At 45.1% G+C, this 13620-nt stretch overlaps 1 protein-coding gene across 1 annotated transcript in view; it reads left to right on the top strand.

Moving 5' to 3' along the window:
* Positions 1-13620, top strand: part of PDE6C (phosphodiesterase 6C) — a 48413-nt gene that overhangs the window by 12509 nt on the left and 22284 nt on the right. Inside the window, exons 8-11 of the mRNA XM_008696253.2 lie at positions 2459-2506; positions 6738-6887; positions 7468-7611; positions 8905-8973. Coding sequence (XP_008694475.2) covers positions 2459-2506; positions 6738-6887; positions 7468-7611; positions 8905-8973 — 411 coding nt within the window. The remainder of the gene's footprint in view (positions 1-2458; positions 2507-6737; positions 6888-7467; positions 7612-8904; positions 8974-13620) is intronic.

The following is a 13620-nucleotide window of genomic DNA, read 5'->3' as shown; positions in this document are numbered from 1 at the left end:
ACATCCCAGTTTGCCTGGGCCAGCTTCCATGTACACCGTTGTGCTGGAGTTATTAACAGCCCTCCCTTTCACGCCCAAAGGCGTCACCCTATACGACGTACTTACAAGAGGCAGGACTTACTAAAAATATATTTTGTGTTTAGCACAGGATTTTCTCAAATTTAACATTATTGACATTTGGGGTCAGACGATTCTTTGTGGGGTGGGGGATGGGGCGACTATGCCACACATTGTAGGATGTTCAACAGCATCACTGCTCTCTACCCACCAGAGGCTGCACACCACCTGCCTGGGAACCCCTAGTCTAAGGGATAGTATCAACCATTTCAGCAGACTCAGCCAGCAATGCATTCCCAGGGACCTGCTGTAATATGAGGGGCACTCTGGCGAAGAGGGCAAGAGGCTATGACTCAAGAGCCCTGGGTGCCTTGACTCAGTCCTGCCTTGGGCAAATCCCTTGGCAAATCCTTGACCTTGGGCAAATCCCCTGACCTCTCTGGGTGTTAACACTCACATTTGTAAAATAAGATTATTGACCTAATTATTTAATAAATGGGGCCTGCGAGGATTTCTGAATTATTTTCTAGATAAAAATGATCTGCAATTTTAATCATAATTATTTGTGCACCTATCAAGTGTTGAAACTTCTCCTTTTAGCTTTTTAAAATATTTCCCTCCATCTTTTCCTGGGTTGGAGAGAGAGAGTAAAGGCATGCATTAGGGCGAGCTGTCACATAAGTCCCTAACCTGGACTTCTCTGGGCTCAGGAGACACGTGCACAGAGTTCTCATTGAGCAAGTACATCCCAGTTCTGAATAGGACACAACAGGCACCATGTTAATGATTTCTCAGATATTAAAAATGAGAATTAGGCACATTTGTAGAATTGGAGGCATTAAATACAGGATTAAGCCAAGCAGGAATCATGAAGACGTTGAACTGTGAGAGAGAGAAAGAGAGAGAAGCGAGGATTTCTGAATACTGAGATAAAACCTTGGCCTCTAGGACCTTGACCCATCTGTACACATTCTTCAGAGGCCTTAAAAGTATGGATGGAAACCGACGCTGTTGGTAGAAATGTCAGAAAAGAGGACTAAGCTACTTTTTGCTTCTTTAAAACACACCTGAAGGACATTCAACCACGAATTCATGTAATTTGTTCAGATTAGATCATAAAATTAATGGGCGGCACACAATTCCTTCGATTCTTCGGCTGTGTATGCTAACAAAAATTTTGAAAGCCTCGCACTGTTGCTTTATAAGAGTAGCACAAAAATAGCTAACGTGGCTCAACCACCGTGGGTTGTGAGCACTAACCCTGGGCCGGAGGGGCTGCGAGCGGAGGCAGCAGGTGCAGAAGGCTGCCGATCCCCGCTCACCAGAGTGTTAGAGTTTCAGGGATTTTATGAGCAAGTTATTAAAATGTCAGCAGCCTGACATCCCCCATGATGGGAGTATTGGTGCCATGGAAATGGGCAGATCTTACAAATAAGGGCCTTCCCCGCCCCTCGCCAGGAGAGCTGGTAACGCCAGCACCTTCGCTCAGACTCCACATCGAGCTGCCTCCCATGATTTTGAACAAAGTCTCTTAACCTCTTTGAGCTTCTGTTTCCTCAGCTTTAAAAGAAGAAGCTCAAGCTTAATGATTAAAGTTCCTTCCAACTTTAAAATGTTATGATTTTAAGTATCTACTATAATTTTGGTGGAAAGAAAGATACAGCATTTTATTAAGACCCATTTGTGGATATGATCTGACATACAGATAATCAAAAATTACCAAAAATGGAATGATTTCTTGTCCTTATGGATGAGAGCAATAGCTTCTGAACTTAGTACTTCAAGTGAATTTAGTAATCTCAAAGTGACTACTTACGTTGGTGTACCTAAATCTACCTGGCTGCTTCTTCCTGCCCCTATGCCACCTTCTTGCAAATCAGATCCCACATCCGAAAAAAAGAGGAAGAAAGAACGAAAGAAAGGAGAGAGAAAGAAAAGAAAGAAAAAAAGAAAGCAAGAAAAATAAAGAAAAAAGAAAAGAAACAGAGAGAGACAGAGGAAGGGAAGAGGGGAGGGAGGGAGGGAGGGAGGGGAACAGAGCCCTCCCAGCATCACTGCCACACCTGCCCCAGCAGCACAGTCTTCGGCTCAGCTTCCTCCTCTCCTTGGTCTGAACAGCGAGTTGTTTTGAATTTGGAAGAAGAATCTTTAGAGGCTGGGAGTAGGAAAGAGCAAAGATTGTGCTAAATGTCATGCAATGACTTAATTAACAGAAGAGAACCTCAATGTGTGGTTAACAAATTTGGTCCAGGCAAGGTTCCGTGTGAATAACTTGCCTGCGAGCCATGGAGAGCTGCGGAGGAAACCCTCACTTCCGATGCATTCTTTCTTATGTCTGCTTTGTGGGTTCATGTTTCCACCACGTGATATTTTAGGACTTTCATGTCCTCTTGCTTTACAGATATGTAACATGCTGAATGCTCCTGCAGATGAATACTTCACATTTCAGGTAACTTTGCCCTCAGCCAGGCCTTGCCCATCAGCGCTGCCTGCCCACCCCCCACCCCCACCCTCGCCCCCAGTAGCAGATTTTTCAGGGAAGGGAAAACAGGTGAGGGAAGGAGGGGGGTGAGAGAAGGAGACAGGGTGTTTGTCATCCCAGCATTTGGGGTGGGGGGGTCCCTGCCACTTTTCCATTCTCTCCCACTCCTGGTCATCCAGGGCTTAAAACAGCGCCTGGCACATCACAGGCTCAGTAAGTGTTCTTTGCATGAGTGATCAGCTGTATACATACTACCACCTGGATTCAGCCGTTTGGTATTGGAAAAGAAAAATTACTGGGTCCTTGGGGGCCTCTCCTGATGTCAGACTCTTGGTTTTATCTTTCCTCCTGCAACATCCAGGGATCCCTCTCCCTATCTGTCCCCTCTGCGTCCCCTCCCCCCCCCGCACCTGACTGCTGGGGAGAAACTGGCATGTGTCTCTGCAGCCTCTCCTTTTCTGCCTTCTGGCCTGTTTTGTGTCCTGTTTTAACCAACATCCAATTAGAATCCTGGTTCCGGTCAGGAATAGAGACAGCCCTCCCCGCGAGGGCCACTGGAGCCTGGCTTCCTGTCTCACCCAGACACACACACAGCCCCATGTCCGCCTGATGGAGAAGCGGGCCTCCTGTGGCCTGAGGGCTGTATGAGCAGCAGCAGTCTCAAGCCGCAAGCAAGCCTAGGCGCACTTGCTTAGTTTCCTGGAAGGTTTCCCTCCCATCTCCCTGCTCATCCCTCTGCTCACCCACATGGAAAACACACAAACACCATATGGCACCTTTGCTCCAACTCCCCACTCCTTGCAGCCAGAGCCTCATCGTGACCATGCCCTGCTGGCCCTGACCCTGACCTTTTATGGCAGTTGTGTGCTGGGAAAGAAGGCACAGGGAGAAAAGTAGGGGGACAAGCACTTTCTGAAGTGTCTGCCCTTCAGCAGCTGTTGTCTGACTGGGGAGGGAAGGGAGCTGACCCAGGAGACCTGGGGCTGTGCTCTGAGGTTTGAGGACAGCCACAGGTGGCTCCAGTGGCCCTGGCTGCCAGGAGGCTGCGGACCTGCCTGGGGTAAACCTCCAGCCCATAGGAATTTCCCAGCTCTCCAAGAAACACCAGTGTGGTGCCCGTGAACATGTGCTTCTTGGGTCTCTGATGGTGGGAGGGATGACCGTGAAACAGCTGCTGGGCTGGGAAATCCACTGTCATCTAAGCACAGGGCTACTTCTGGTGGGCCGCTCCCAGTCTCGGGCTGAGCCCGGCAGGGATACTGAGGCAGGTGCATCGCTGGGAGACACCAGCTCCTCCTGCCGCAACATTGGCCCCAGGAATCCCCAATAGCCTGCGAACTCTGACAATGGCATTGTGGTCTAAGATACTGCCCAACACTCTCCACCCTTAGCCCCTCTGTCCTTAGCCCGGGTCAGGCCTGAATCCTGATGGTGTTCTCAGCCTCCTCAGGCCCCCTCCCAGCTTCCTCACAGACACCACCCCTGGGGATCAGTCCACAGAGCAGACTCAGGGTAGGGTGGCCCCCCTCCCCCGGCCTCCACCTCTCTCTCGGCCTTCCCACTTTCTCTCCACCTGCTCGTGCCCCACCTCTATTCTTATTAGTCCCTTTTGTACCTGGGAAGTTTAATGGAAAAACCACCTATCAGGTCAGAGCAAACCTGCAAAGGCAATGGTTCTCAAACTATGTTCCTCAGGGGGCCTGGTGTATTAGCTTTCTATTGCTGCCGTAACAAATTACCACTCATGCACAACTGTATTATCTTACAGTTCTGGAGTCAGATGTCCGAGATGGGTCACACTGGGCTAAAGTCAAGGTGTTGGCAGGACTGTGTTCCTTTCTAGAGGCCCTAGGGGAGAACCCATCTCCTCTTCTTTTTTAGCTTCTAGAAGCTACCTGCATTCCTTGGCTCATGGCTCCCTGACATCTTCAAAGCCAGCAATGACATCACCCTGACCTTGCTTCTGTTGTCTTCTTCACTAATTCTCACTCTCTCTTTTCTACTTATAAGGATCCTTACAATTACATTGGATCTCCCTGGAAAATTCAGGATAATTTCCCTATCTTAAGGGCAGCTGGTGAGCAACTTGAATTCCATCTGCCACTTCAATGCCCCTTTGCTGTGTAAAGCAACATATCCACAGGCTCTAGGATTTGGATGTAGACAACTTCAGGGTAACTCCTTGAAGCGGATGAAGGGGTTCTTCCTTTACATCAATTAAAGTGATCTTTAATTCACAGGGGGAAAAAATACATACAGTTTTTGTCCTATTAATGTTTCTTAAATCTTAAGTTCCTTCTACCACTTTTTTGTCAACGACCTCTAACTAACTTAGTGATAGCAAAACACATGAACATGAACAGGCAACAAATGAATATTTACCGATGGGGCGCCTGGTGGCTCAGTCGTTAAGCGTCTGCCTTCGGCTCAGGGCGTGATGCCAGAGTCCTGGGAGCCTGCTTCTTCCTCTCCCACTCCCCCTGCCTGTGTTTCCTCTCTCGCTGGCTCTCTCTGTCAAATAAATAAATAAAATCTTTAAAAAAAATGAATATTTACCGAAAACTAAGAAATAGTCACTAAAGCTTGTTTTGGAAGCTTTTAAAAATATACAGGTGCTTATGGCTGTGAAGCTATTTTGCACACAGGTAATATATTTTCTGCAATTGATTTTGTCCCTAGTCCATGTGGCAGTATACGTATAGAAACATTTCACAGTATTTTCTGAGGATAAAGACTTTGAGAACCACTGTGTGCTGATTTTTTCCCAAAGCTTTGAGATCAGGGACACATAAGTTGAGGTTTGGTTTCTCTGCTTTTCACTCCCAAGTATAAAAATGAACCCTCCAACTAATAAACAGCTGTTTCCTGAGCACCTGTCCCACGCCCCACACTGTCCCATCACTTGTGCGAAGCTCAACAGTGTGTGAGACGCTCTTTGGCAAGATTAGACTATAGCCTCACAAACAAAAATCAACAACTCCAAAGCATTTGGAAATTATCTAGCTGCTAACTTGTGTGCTCTAGGCTCTAAGTGCTGATAGAATTCTGAAAGAGAGACATTTCTTATGGGTGAGAAAGGTGAGAGAAGGCTTCACAGGAGAGGCAAGACAGCCTGGGCCTCTGAGGCTCGGCTAACGAGCAGGAAGCAGAAGAAGGAACAGTATGGTGCACTGAGCACGTGGCTACCTCTGCCTTGCTCAGACCGTGCGGGTGCCACACCACGGACCTCAGATGTCAGAGGGTATCAGGATGACCTGGAGAGCTTATTTAAGATGCACACCCCAAAATTATGAAACAAGCTTAAACAAAAAAGTCTGTTGCACATTGTCCTTGGGCCACACTTTAAGAAACTGTCCTAGACTTCTGTGTCTGCATCCTCCACTAGAATGTTACCATCTGGAGGTTAGGGCCTGTGGTTTTTTTTCCTCTTTGTAGTCCCAGCAACTAGCCCAGGCACATCCCAGGGACTCGACAGACGTTCACTAAGTGGAGCAGCACCCCAGAACAGAAGCCTGTTTCGAGGGACCGGCCAGGAAAACAGAAACCACACTAAGTATTTCAACAGAGAGAATTTAATATGAGGAATTAGCTCAACAGGTGTTGGGGGACAGAAAAAGTGAGTAGGGAGCACTGTGGTAACATAGAGGTAAGTGCTGGGGGGGCAATGAGAAGAGGTTAGGGTTGTGACAATGCAGATGCTTGGTTCTAGGACACTTAATCACATGTGCTAGAATATTTTTATGGCTATATATTCTTAGTCACGTTCTGACACAGTGTGGAATTGTGCATCTGACGGAGAGATTAGATTATTCTTTCTTTAAAGGTAGCCTACGTTGGGGGGAAGGTGGTGAGAGGGTAGCTCATGGAAGACTTGGGGTGCTGTGTTAATTCTGTATCTCAATTCTGGGGGGTGCACATAGCTACACGTGTGATGAATTTGCACAGAAACACACACACACACGCATGCATGCACAGATAAGTACACATGCATGTAGTGAAATCTGAGGGAGATCCATGGATTGTATCAATCTCTATTTCCTGGATTTGAAGTGCACTACGGTTACACAAGCTGTTCCCACTGGGGAAACTGGATGAAGGGTGCGTACTACTTCTCTGTACGTTTCTTCTGCAACATCCATCTATAGTTATTTCAAAATTAAAAGTCAAAACGTAATCTGAATGTCCTTATTGTTTGTAGAAAGGACCTGTAGATGAAACTGGTTGGGTCATTAAAAATGTCTTATCCCTGCCTATTGTCAACAAGAAAGAAGATATTGTGGGAGTAGCTACATTTTATAACAGGAAAGATGGAAAACCTTTTGATGAGTATGATGAACACATTACTGAGGTAAGTGCAATTATAAAATAATGGAGGTAAATGAGATTCGTGAAACAATGGAGGCGGCGTAATTATTTGTTACTCTGGAGGGATATTGTTGAAGGGCAATTAAGGCATGAGTCACACATGGTTGTGGTCAATATGTGCCCATTGTGTCATTTCCGTTTCCTGACGTCTGTAGACTGCAACATTTTCTTCCCAAGATTGAACTTTGGCTTAATCAAAATTCTTCACAATATGAGGAAACCAGAAAGAAGGTTTCTATCTCCTTTCCCCACCCCTTCATTCCTTGTCATTCTTGCTGTCACCACCAATCCTCTGAGTTTCAGGCTGTGCTTTGTTCTACTGGTTATTTGTAAGTTCTCTCCTCTAATAAAGTATTTATGGTGCGTGGTGCATTTTGAAAAGCAAGGCTTTAGCCAGTTTTATTGTTTGGAGCTGATTATTAGTATATTTTTTCTTAGTTTGAAATAAGAAGGTGGGCTGTTGATGGTGGGAAGGTGATTGATGGATAGAAAAGAATGCAGATGGTTGCCTCCTAATCAATTTTTCAATTGTAGAGAATTGAATCACATTTTATCCATTTCAGACTCTCACACAATTTCTTGGATGGTCTCTTTTAAATACTGATACCTATGATAAAATGAATAAACTAGAAAACAGAAAGGACATAGCTCAGGAAATGCTCATGAGCCAGACCAAAGCCACTCCTGATGAAATCAAGTCTATTCTGGTAAGTGGAGAATTCAGTTCTGTGGACATTAGGTGGCATCTAAGCATAGCTTCTGGAATTTGCTTAATTACCTAGAGGTCTGACAAATGAGAATAGGTTTAGTCCTGGGCTAAGGAGGAGGAGACAAAGAAGGCAGTTTTGGGGAGGACCTGGGTGGCCCAGAAGACCCGGAGACTTATTAGACTTCTTGGCTGCTTGGTTGGAATAGCACTCTGCTTAAAAAATTTAAAAAAAAAATTTTTTTAAACAGCTCCTGGATCAGTAGGAGCTAGAGGAGTGACATCTAGATTCAAGTGTGTTAGTAAGGAAAAAATATTTCCAGGAAGGGAAATGTACCAGGCAGCTATTGCCACATAATGCCGCATAACAACTATAACATCTCAATGGTATACAACAATGAACATCTGTCTCTTACTCAGGCATTGGTGGGTTGGCCAGGCTTCAACTGATTCTTAGTTGGGCTTGGCTCTAAGCTGTGAGTTTGGTTTGCTCTATGCATGTATCATCCTTCTTGACAAGCAGCTATCTGAGAAGTATTCTTCTCATGGTGATGTCAGATGTGCAAGAGAGTAAGCCCAAGTGTGCAAGCGCATTTCACGTCTTCACTAGCGTCACATACATTAAAAGTCTCATTGACCAGATGTGGCCAAGACCAATATCATGGATGATGGGGAAGCAAGTAGATATTTACTAACAATGTTCTAATCACCACCACATGAAGGGAAAATATCACACACCCACTATCTATTCCTTTTATTTCCCTAGTTTTCAGAGTGTGTGTGTAGGTGTAGTTTTCTTGGGGTGTTTGGTGTTTTTTTTTTTTTTTCCTTTCTTTTTTCTGGTTTTGGTTTTCCTGAGTGGTTTGAAGGTTAAGAGAAATTTTATTTGACAGTTTGTGATGTTAAAAATGAGAAAATCTGGGGAGGGTGAAGGGAAATTGCTATAAACTCATAGAAAAATAAACGAAAAAATAGAAAAACTCATAGAAAAACAAATTTTTCTCTCTTTCTTGCCTACATACAAACAACTCACATTTCTCTCTCTGTCTCCCTCTATGACAGTCACTGTTATGTTTCACATTTTTGGGAATAAAGAAATCAATTATATTAGGGTTTTTTTGGGGGGGGAGTAAATTCTTCATAATAATGCTATAGGTCTTCTTTGTATCTAGAATACTTCTTTGCATAGAACTCATTACAGCATATTTTAAAATCATTTAAACCAATTTTAAGAGTAGAGGAGTCAGAAATTTACTTTATGGGAATTTCACACCTCGATTGCTTTACATTTTAGAAAATTAAAGAGAAGTTAAATATAGATGTAATTGAAGACTGTGAAGAAAAACAACTTGTCACAATTTTGGTAAGTGTTTTACTTCTATCCTTAACACCTTTTAAATAAAATATATTAGGATACATGTTCTCATTTCTCAAGTAAGTGTTGAATTTCCTCTTCTCTGGCACCTTTAAAGGCTAAAAAGAAAAGAGATTTCTTATAAAGAGTGATCTTCTGGTTCTCTGCGTTTCTTTCTCCTTGTCTCCTACAGTCCAATCCACAAAGATAATTTAGAATCAGAAACCAGACTTCCACGTAAGGGAACGCAGGCACAGACTCTAAGGATATCACGGCCTCATTTATTTTAATAGTTTTGGATTGCACCATGATCACCCCAGAAGACACGACAAAAACTGCGGTAGAACATAGACCCTCCAAGGCACAACTGTCCTCTGCCAGTTCTGGCTCCTTCCTTCTGGAACTTGGAATGCTACACTTTCCTACTGTTGTCATTAGGCTACCCCTATCATTTCAAGTAGAAATAACTTCTCTTCTGGTTATTAATCCTATATTTGGTGCTAGGTAGTTTTGCCCTATGCTTCTTTGCCAGAGACATCTTTGCTGAAGCATTTCAGGGCAAACATTTTCGCCGCATAACTTATTGGTTTGTAAGGCAATTTTGCTGTAAAAGATAAAAAATAACTGGTTAAGTCTCCTTTATTCATTGATGAATCAGCTGCCTTCCGCAGAGTTAATCTATTGAAGCTAGTTGTCACTTTGGTTTCATTTCTCCATTGATAAAACTCTCATTCTTATGTAAACCTCAGCTAGCGCTCCTAGTGGTCTATGCAGTGACAAGTAGACGAGGTGGGGTCTTAAAATAGTGGATGATGACAACTCAGTATACAGACCTGCTAGAAAGTACGGTGATAAACCTCGCTGGAAGTGTGGACTAGAGTGTGGAGTCAGACTGCATGCCAGACGACCCAGGACATGGGAGCACACCAGTTCCAGCGCCCGAGGCTCAGTTACAAACGCATTAGCCTTACGGCATTCGCGTTTCTTCCACGTTTCCCATGGAACTTTGGAACGTCTATCAGCAGACGTGGGACAATCTGCCAGGAACAAACAATGGTGTGGAAGGCTTTCACAACACAATACGAAGCCCTGTTACAAATACGCATCCTAGCACTTGGAAACTGATGCCCCTCTTAATGAAGGAAGAAATTTTAGTGAAAAAAGAAAGTGTGATGCCAAAGGAGGAGATAAATCAACAAGTAAATATATTTATATTACTCTGAATGAAAGACTTCAAAGACAAGTGCACAGAATAAAATCAGTTATTTGCACCGTGTTGCTATGAATCTACCCTTTTCAAATATTTTTTATTTTGCAGTAAAGTGTCTTTCATTTTGTTATTCACTTTTTTGTGTGTTTTATCACATTCTTTTTTATTTTTTTAAGTAGGCTCCATGCCCAGCATGGGGCCCAACACAGGGCTTGAACTCATGACCCTGAAATCAAGACCTGAGCTGAGATCAGAGTAGGATGCTTAACGTAAGCCTCCCAGGCACCCCTCATTACACCCTTTTTAATGAATGTCTCTCTCTTATTTTTTGTGATTTTATTTTTTACAACAAAAATTGCCTTGTAGCCAATTAGTTATGTGGCAAAAATATTTGCAATGAAAACCTTTGCAGTGAAAATGCAAACATGGTAAGTGGAGATCATAATTTTTGGAGAACCTCTCCAAAATATGTGATTGTTTTTTGAGTTCCTAAGTTTAATGCAGTAATGATTTGGGACGAGCCTGGAGCAGATATTATATTCAAACAGGCTGTTACTTTGTCAAGCTACTGGTTCTTTGCCCATTTTATTGCTTCTCCAGCGTCAGGTCCTTTGTCCACTTAACTGGAGACCTCGTGAATTTCTACAGTGTCATGGACACCAATGGCAGTTTTGTTTTACAAGGAGGACTGAGGCAGCCTGTGCTGACGCAGGTTAAGGAGGTGAGGCAAGTCCTCCCTACCTTCCCTCCTTTCTGAGACATTTCAGGAGGCCCTGCGGCTCATGATTACCACACCGGAGATCCGGAGAGGACTTCCCACAGAAGGACCTCGGTCAGTTGTCCTTAATTCCGTGTTGTTCTTTCAGTCGGTAGTTTCCAAGGCGCACTCTACCATCCAGAGCGCAAAAGGTAGCCCAGCCGGTCTGATCTGGCTCAAGAAGCCCTGTTCATTAAGGAGATAAAATACAGGCAATGACACGGCCCCGCATGGACGAGTTCCCCAAGTGTGAGCACCAAAGGCCCAGGGGAGGCCAAGGGCCTGCTTCTACTCATGGACCATGGTAGAACGCAAGATGGGAGCTGTGCCAAGGAGGCTTGATGGGACAGGATTTGTCTGGGCAGAAGTTGAAGATGGGGGCTTGGGGACGGCAGGAGGGCAGAAGGGGAAGCAAGACAGTACAGACCAGGACATGGAGACACAAAAGAGCACGTGGTCTTCGGGAAACAGAGGCCAGCTGCTGTGAGTAGAGGGGAGGAGCCCTGAGGCCTGGCTGGCAGGCGGCAAGACCAGGACGGCCCGGCTCACGGGGACCTGGGAAGAGGCCTGCTCATGTGCCCAGGGGATCCTTCTGGGCGCAGTTGGAGCAAGCCAGCCTCGACAGGTGCCGTCAGAGCCACTTCATAGCCGAGTGGGTTGGCAGCTGCTCCCAACTGCCCTCATCGCAGCTTAGCTGTGTGGTTGCTGCGGAAAGGAGAAAACTGGCCTGTGGGTGCCCAGGGTTCCTATTTATCAGACCAACTAAAAGCCTTTATTTTTACCGACCCTCTGTACCACAGATTTTAAAATGGCTGCTCTTCAAAACCTATAATTTTGGTACTAAACTACTCTTTAATTGGTTTGCCTGTTACTGCAAATGGGGCCTGGGAGTCATACTTCTGAGAACTTCTTTGATTTCCTGCTAAAATGCACATTTACACTTTGGTGTGACTGAGCCTTTAGTGCATTAAAATCATTTTCACATCTTATCTTCACTCTGCAAACTGCAGGGCTGAGACAACCTCCAGCAGGGAGTCTGTGTGGTGCGGGGTACTCCCCACCACAGCCCATTACCCTTCTGCCACTCTGATTTGTCAAAGATGTGCTTATTGTCTGTCTCTCCCCATGAGAATGCATGTTTCAGGGGCAGTGATAGGGTCTGCTTTATTCATCCATAATGCCTGCAACACAGATAGGAACTGATAAATGTCTGTTGAATGAATAAATGATAATGAGAGAAAAAGAAGAACCTACATGGACAAGGAACCTGGGAGGGTCTGGAGAGAGAAAGGTGACAAGAAGGAGTAGCAAAGGACATAGGCGGGTCCTATGAGAAATGGAGAAAGGGGTTTTGTGAACTGAATCTCCATTAATTCTCTGTGATGCAGGCAGATGAATAGGCATTGCTTTTCAATTAACACAGCAAAGACAAAAGTGTTAGTATTGTTATTCCCATTTCACGGATGAGAACATTGAGGCTTGTTCAGTCTGGAAGATGCAGCCAATCTGAACCCAGAACTGAAGGCTAGTCTCTTGGCTCCAAACCATTGTTTTGCAGGTGAAAAAATCATCTCTGCCTAAAGTGACCAGTCTGAGACTGGCACGGTGAGAAGGAATCACAAGAGGACTCAGGGAGCCCTGGGGAGGGGAGAGAAGGAGAGGGGGAGGGACCAGCCCAGACTCAGGGCTTAGGAGATGAGAAACCATAATTTTGCTTAAAGCAGCCATCTACCATTGGGCATTGAAATTTGTGTAAAATAGAGCATGAACTATTCCCCCTGGGAAACCTTAAAGTTGCTGAGGGACATGACTTAGCACAGTGTGAAGGACTTGGGACAGGCTCAGTAAATACCCATTGGACCGAATTGCTCCTGTGTGCACATCTGGTGGACCCGCATAGGTCTTGCTAGCTTCTCCTCCTGGAGCTTTCTCTCCTCCCATGGGATGTTCTCCTCCCTGCCTTTTACCAAATCAGCTGAATCCACATCCTTCCAGAATCTCTCTTCCTCAAATTCCCCCTCCAGCCTGCCTTCAATTTCTGCCCCCAGCCCTGGGCCCTGGATGTTATGCTCTGTAAGTATTCTAAGCTCTTACCTTTCAATGATCTATATTTTAGAACCATTTCAAATAAGCTAAGGTCCCTAAGGACAAGATCCATATTTTCATCTCCCTGGCCATGTCAATCGTCATGTGCTGAGTTCACTGTTTTATCCACAGTCCTCAATCCTAACGAGGTGAGGGGTGAATGAGGTGTCATTCATTCCACGGACAATTCCCAAGCACCCCCTGGGCACAGGCCCTGCGGACGCTGGGAGCCACAGTGAATAAAACACGATCCCACGTGGTGGGGTCCACAGTCTACCAAGCGGGTAAAGAACATGATAGGAATGAATTAAGCGATCATTTACTATTCACCGAGTATTTCTGGAAGAGGAGAAAAGAGAAGTCAGGTACTGAAAATGGGTCAGGCTGCTGCAATGAAACATTTTCTTTAGCAGCAGAGAAAGAAAACAGCTCTTGGGGATGGATTCGGAATTGAATTCCATCACTCAGAAAGTTTCTTAATATAGCTGAGTGTCAGTGTCACCATCTGGAAACTGGGGACGGTGGTGCAGGCTTGCTGTGAGGATCAGCCCAGGGCCGGACACACAGAGGCCTGGGGCATCACATGTGGTGCCCTTTCATGGTA

This window comes from Ursus maritimus, unplaced genomic scaffold, assembly GCF_017311325.1.
Source record: "Ursus maritimus isolate PB19 unplaced genomic scaffold, ASM1731132v1 scaffold_7, whole genome shotgun sequence".
NCBI lineage: Eukaryota > Metazoa > Chordata > Mammalia > Carnivora > Ursidae > Ursus > Ursus maritimus.
Note: the sequence above shows the minus strand (reverse complement) of the source record. Positions and strands in the feature narration are given on the sequence as shown.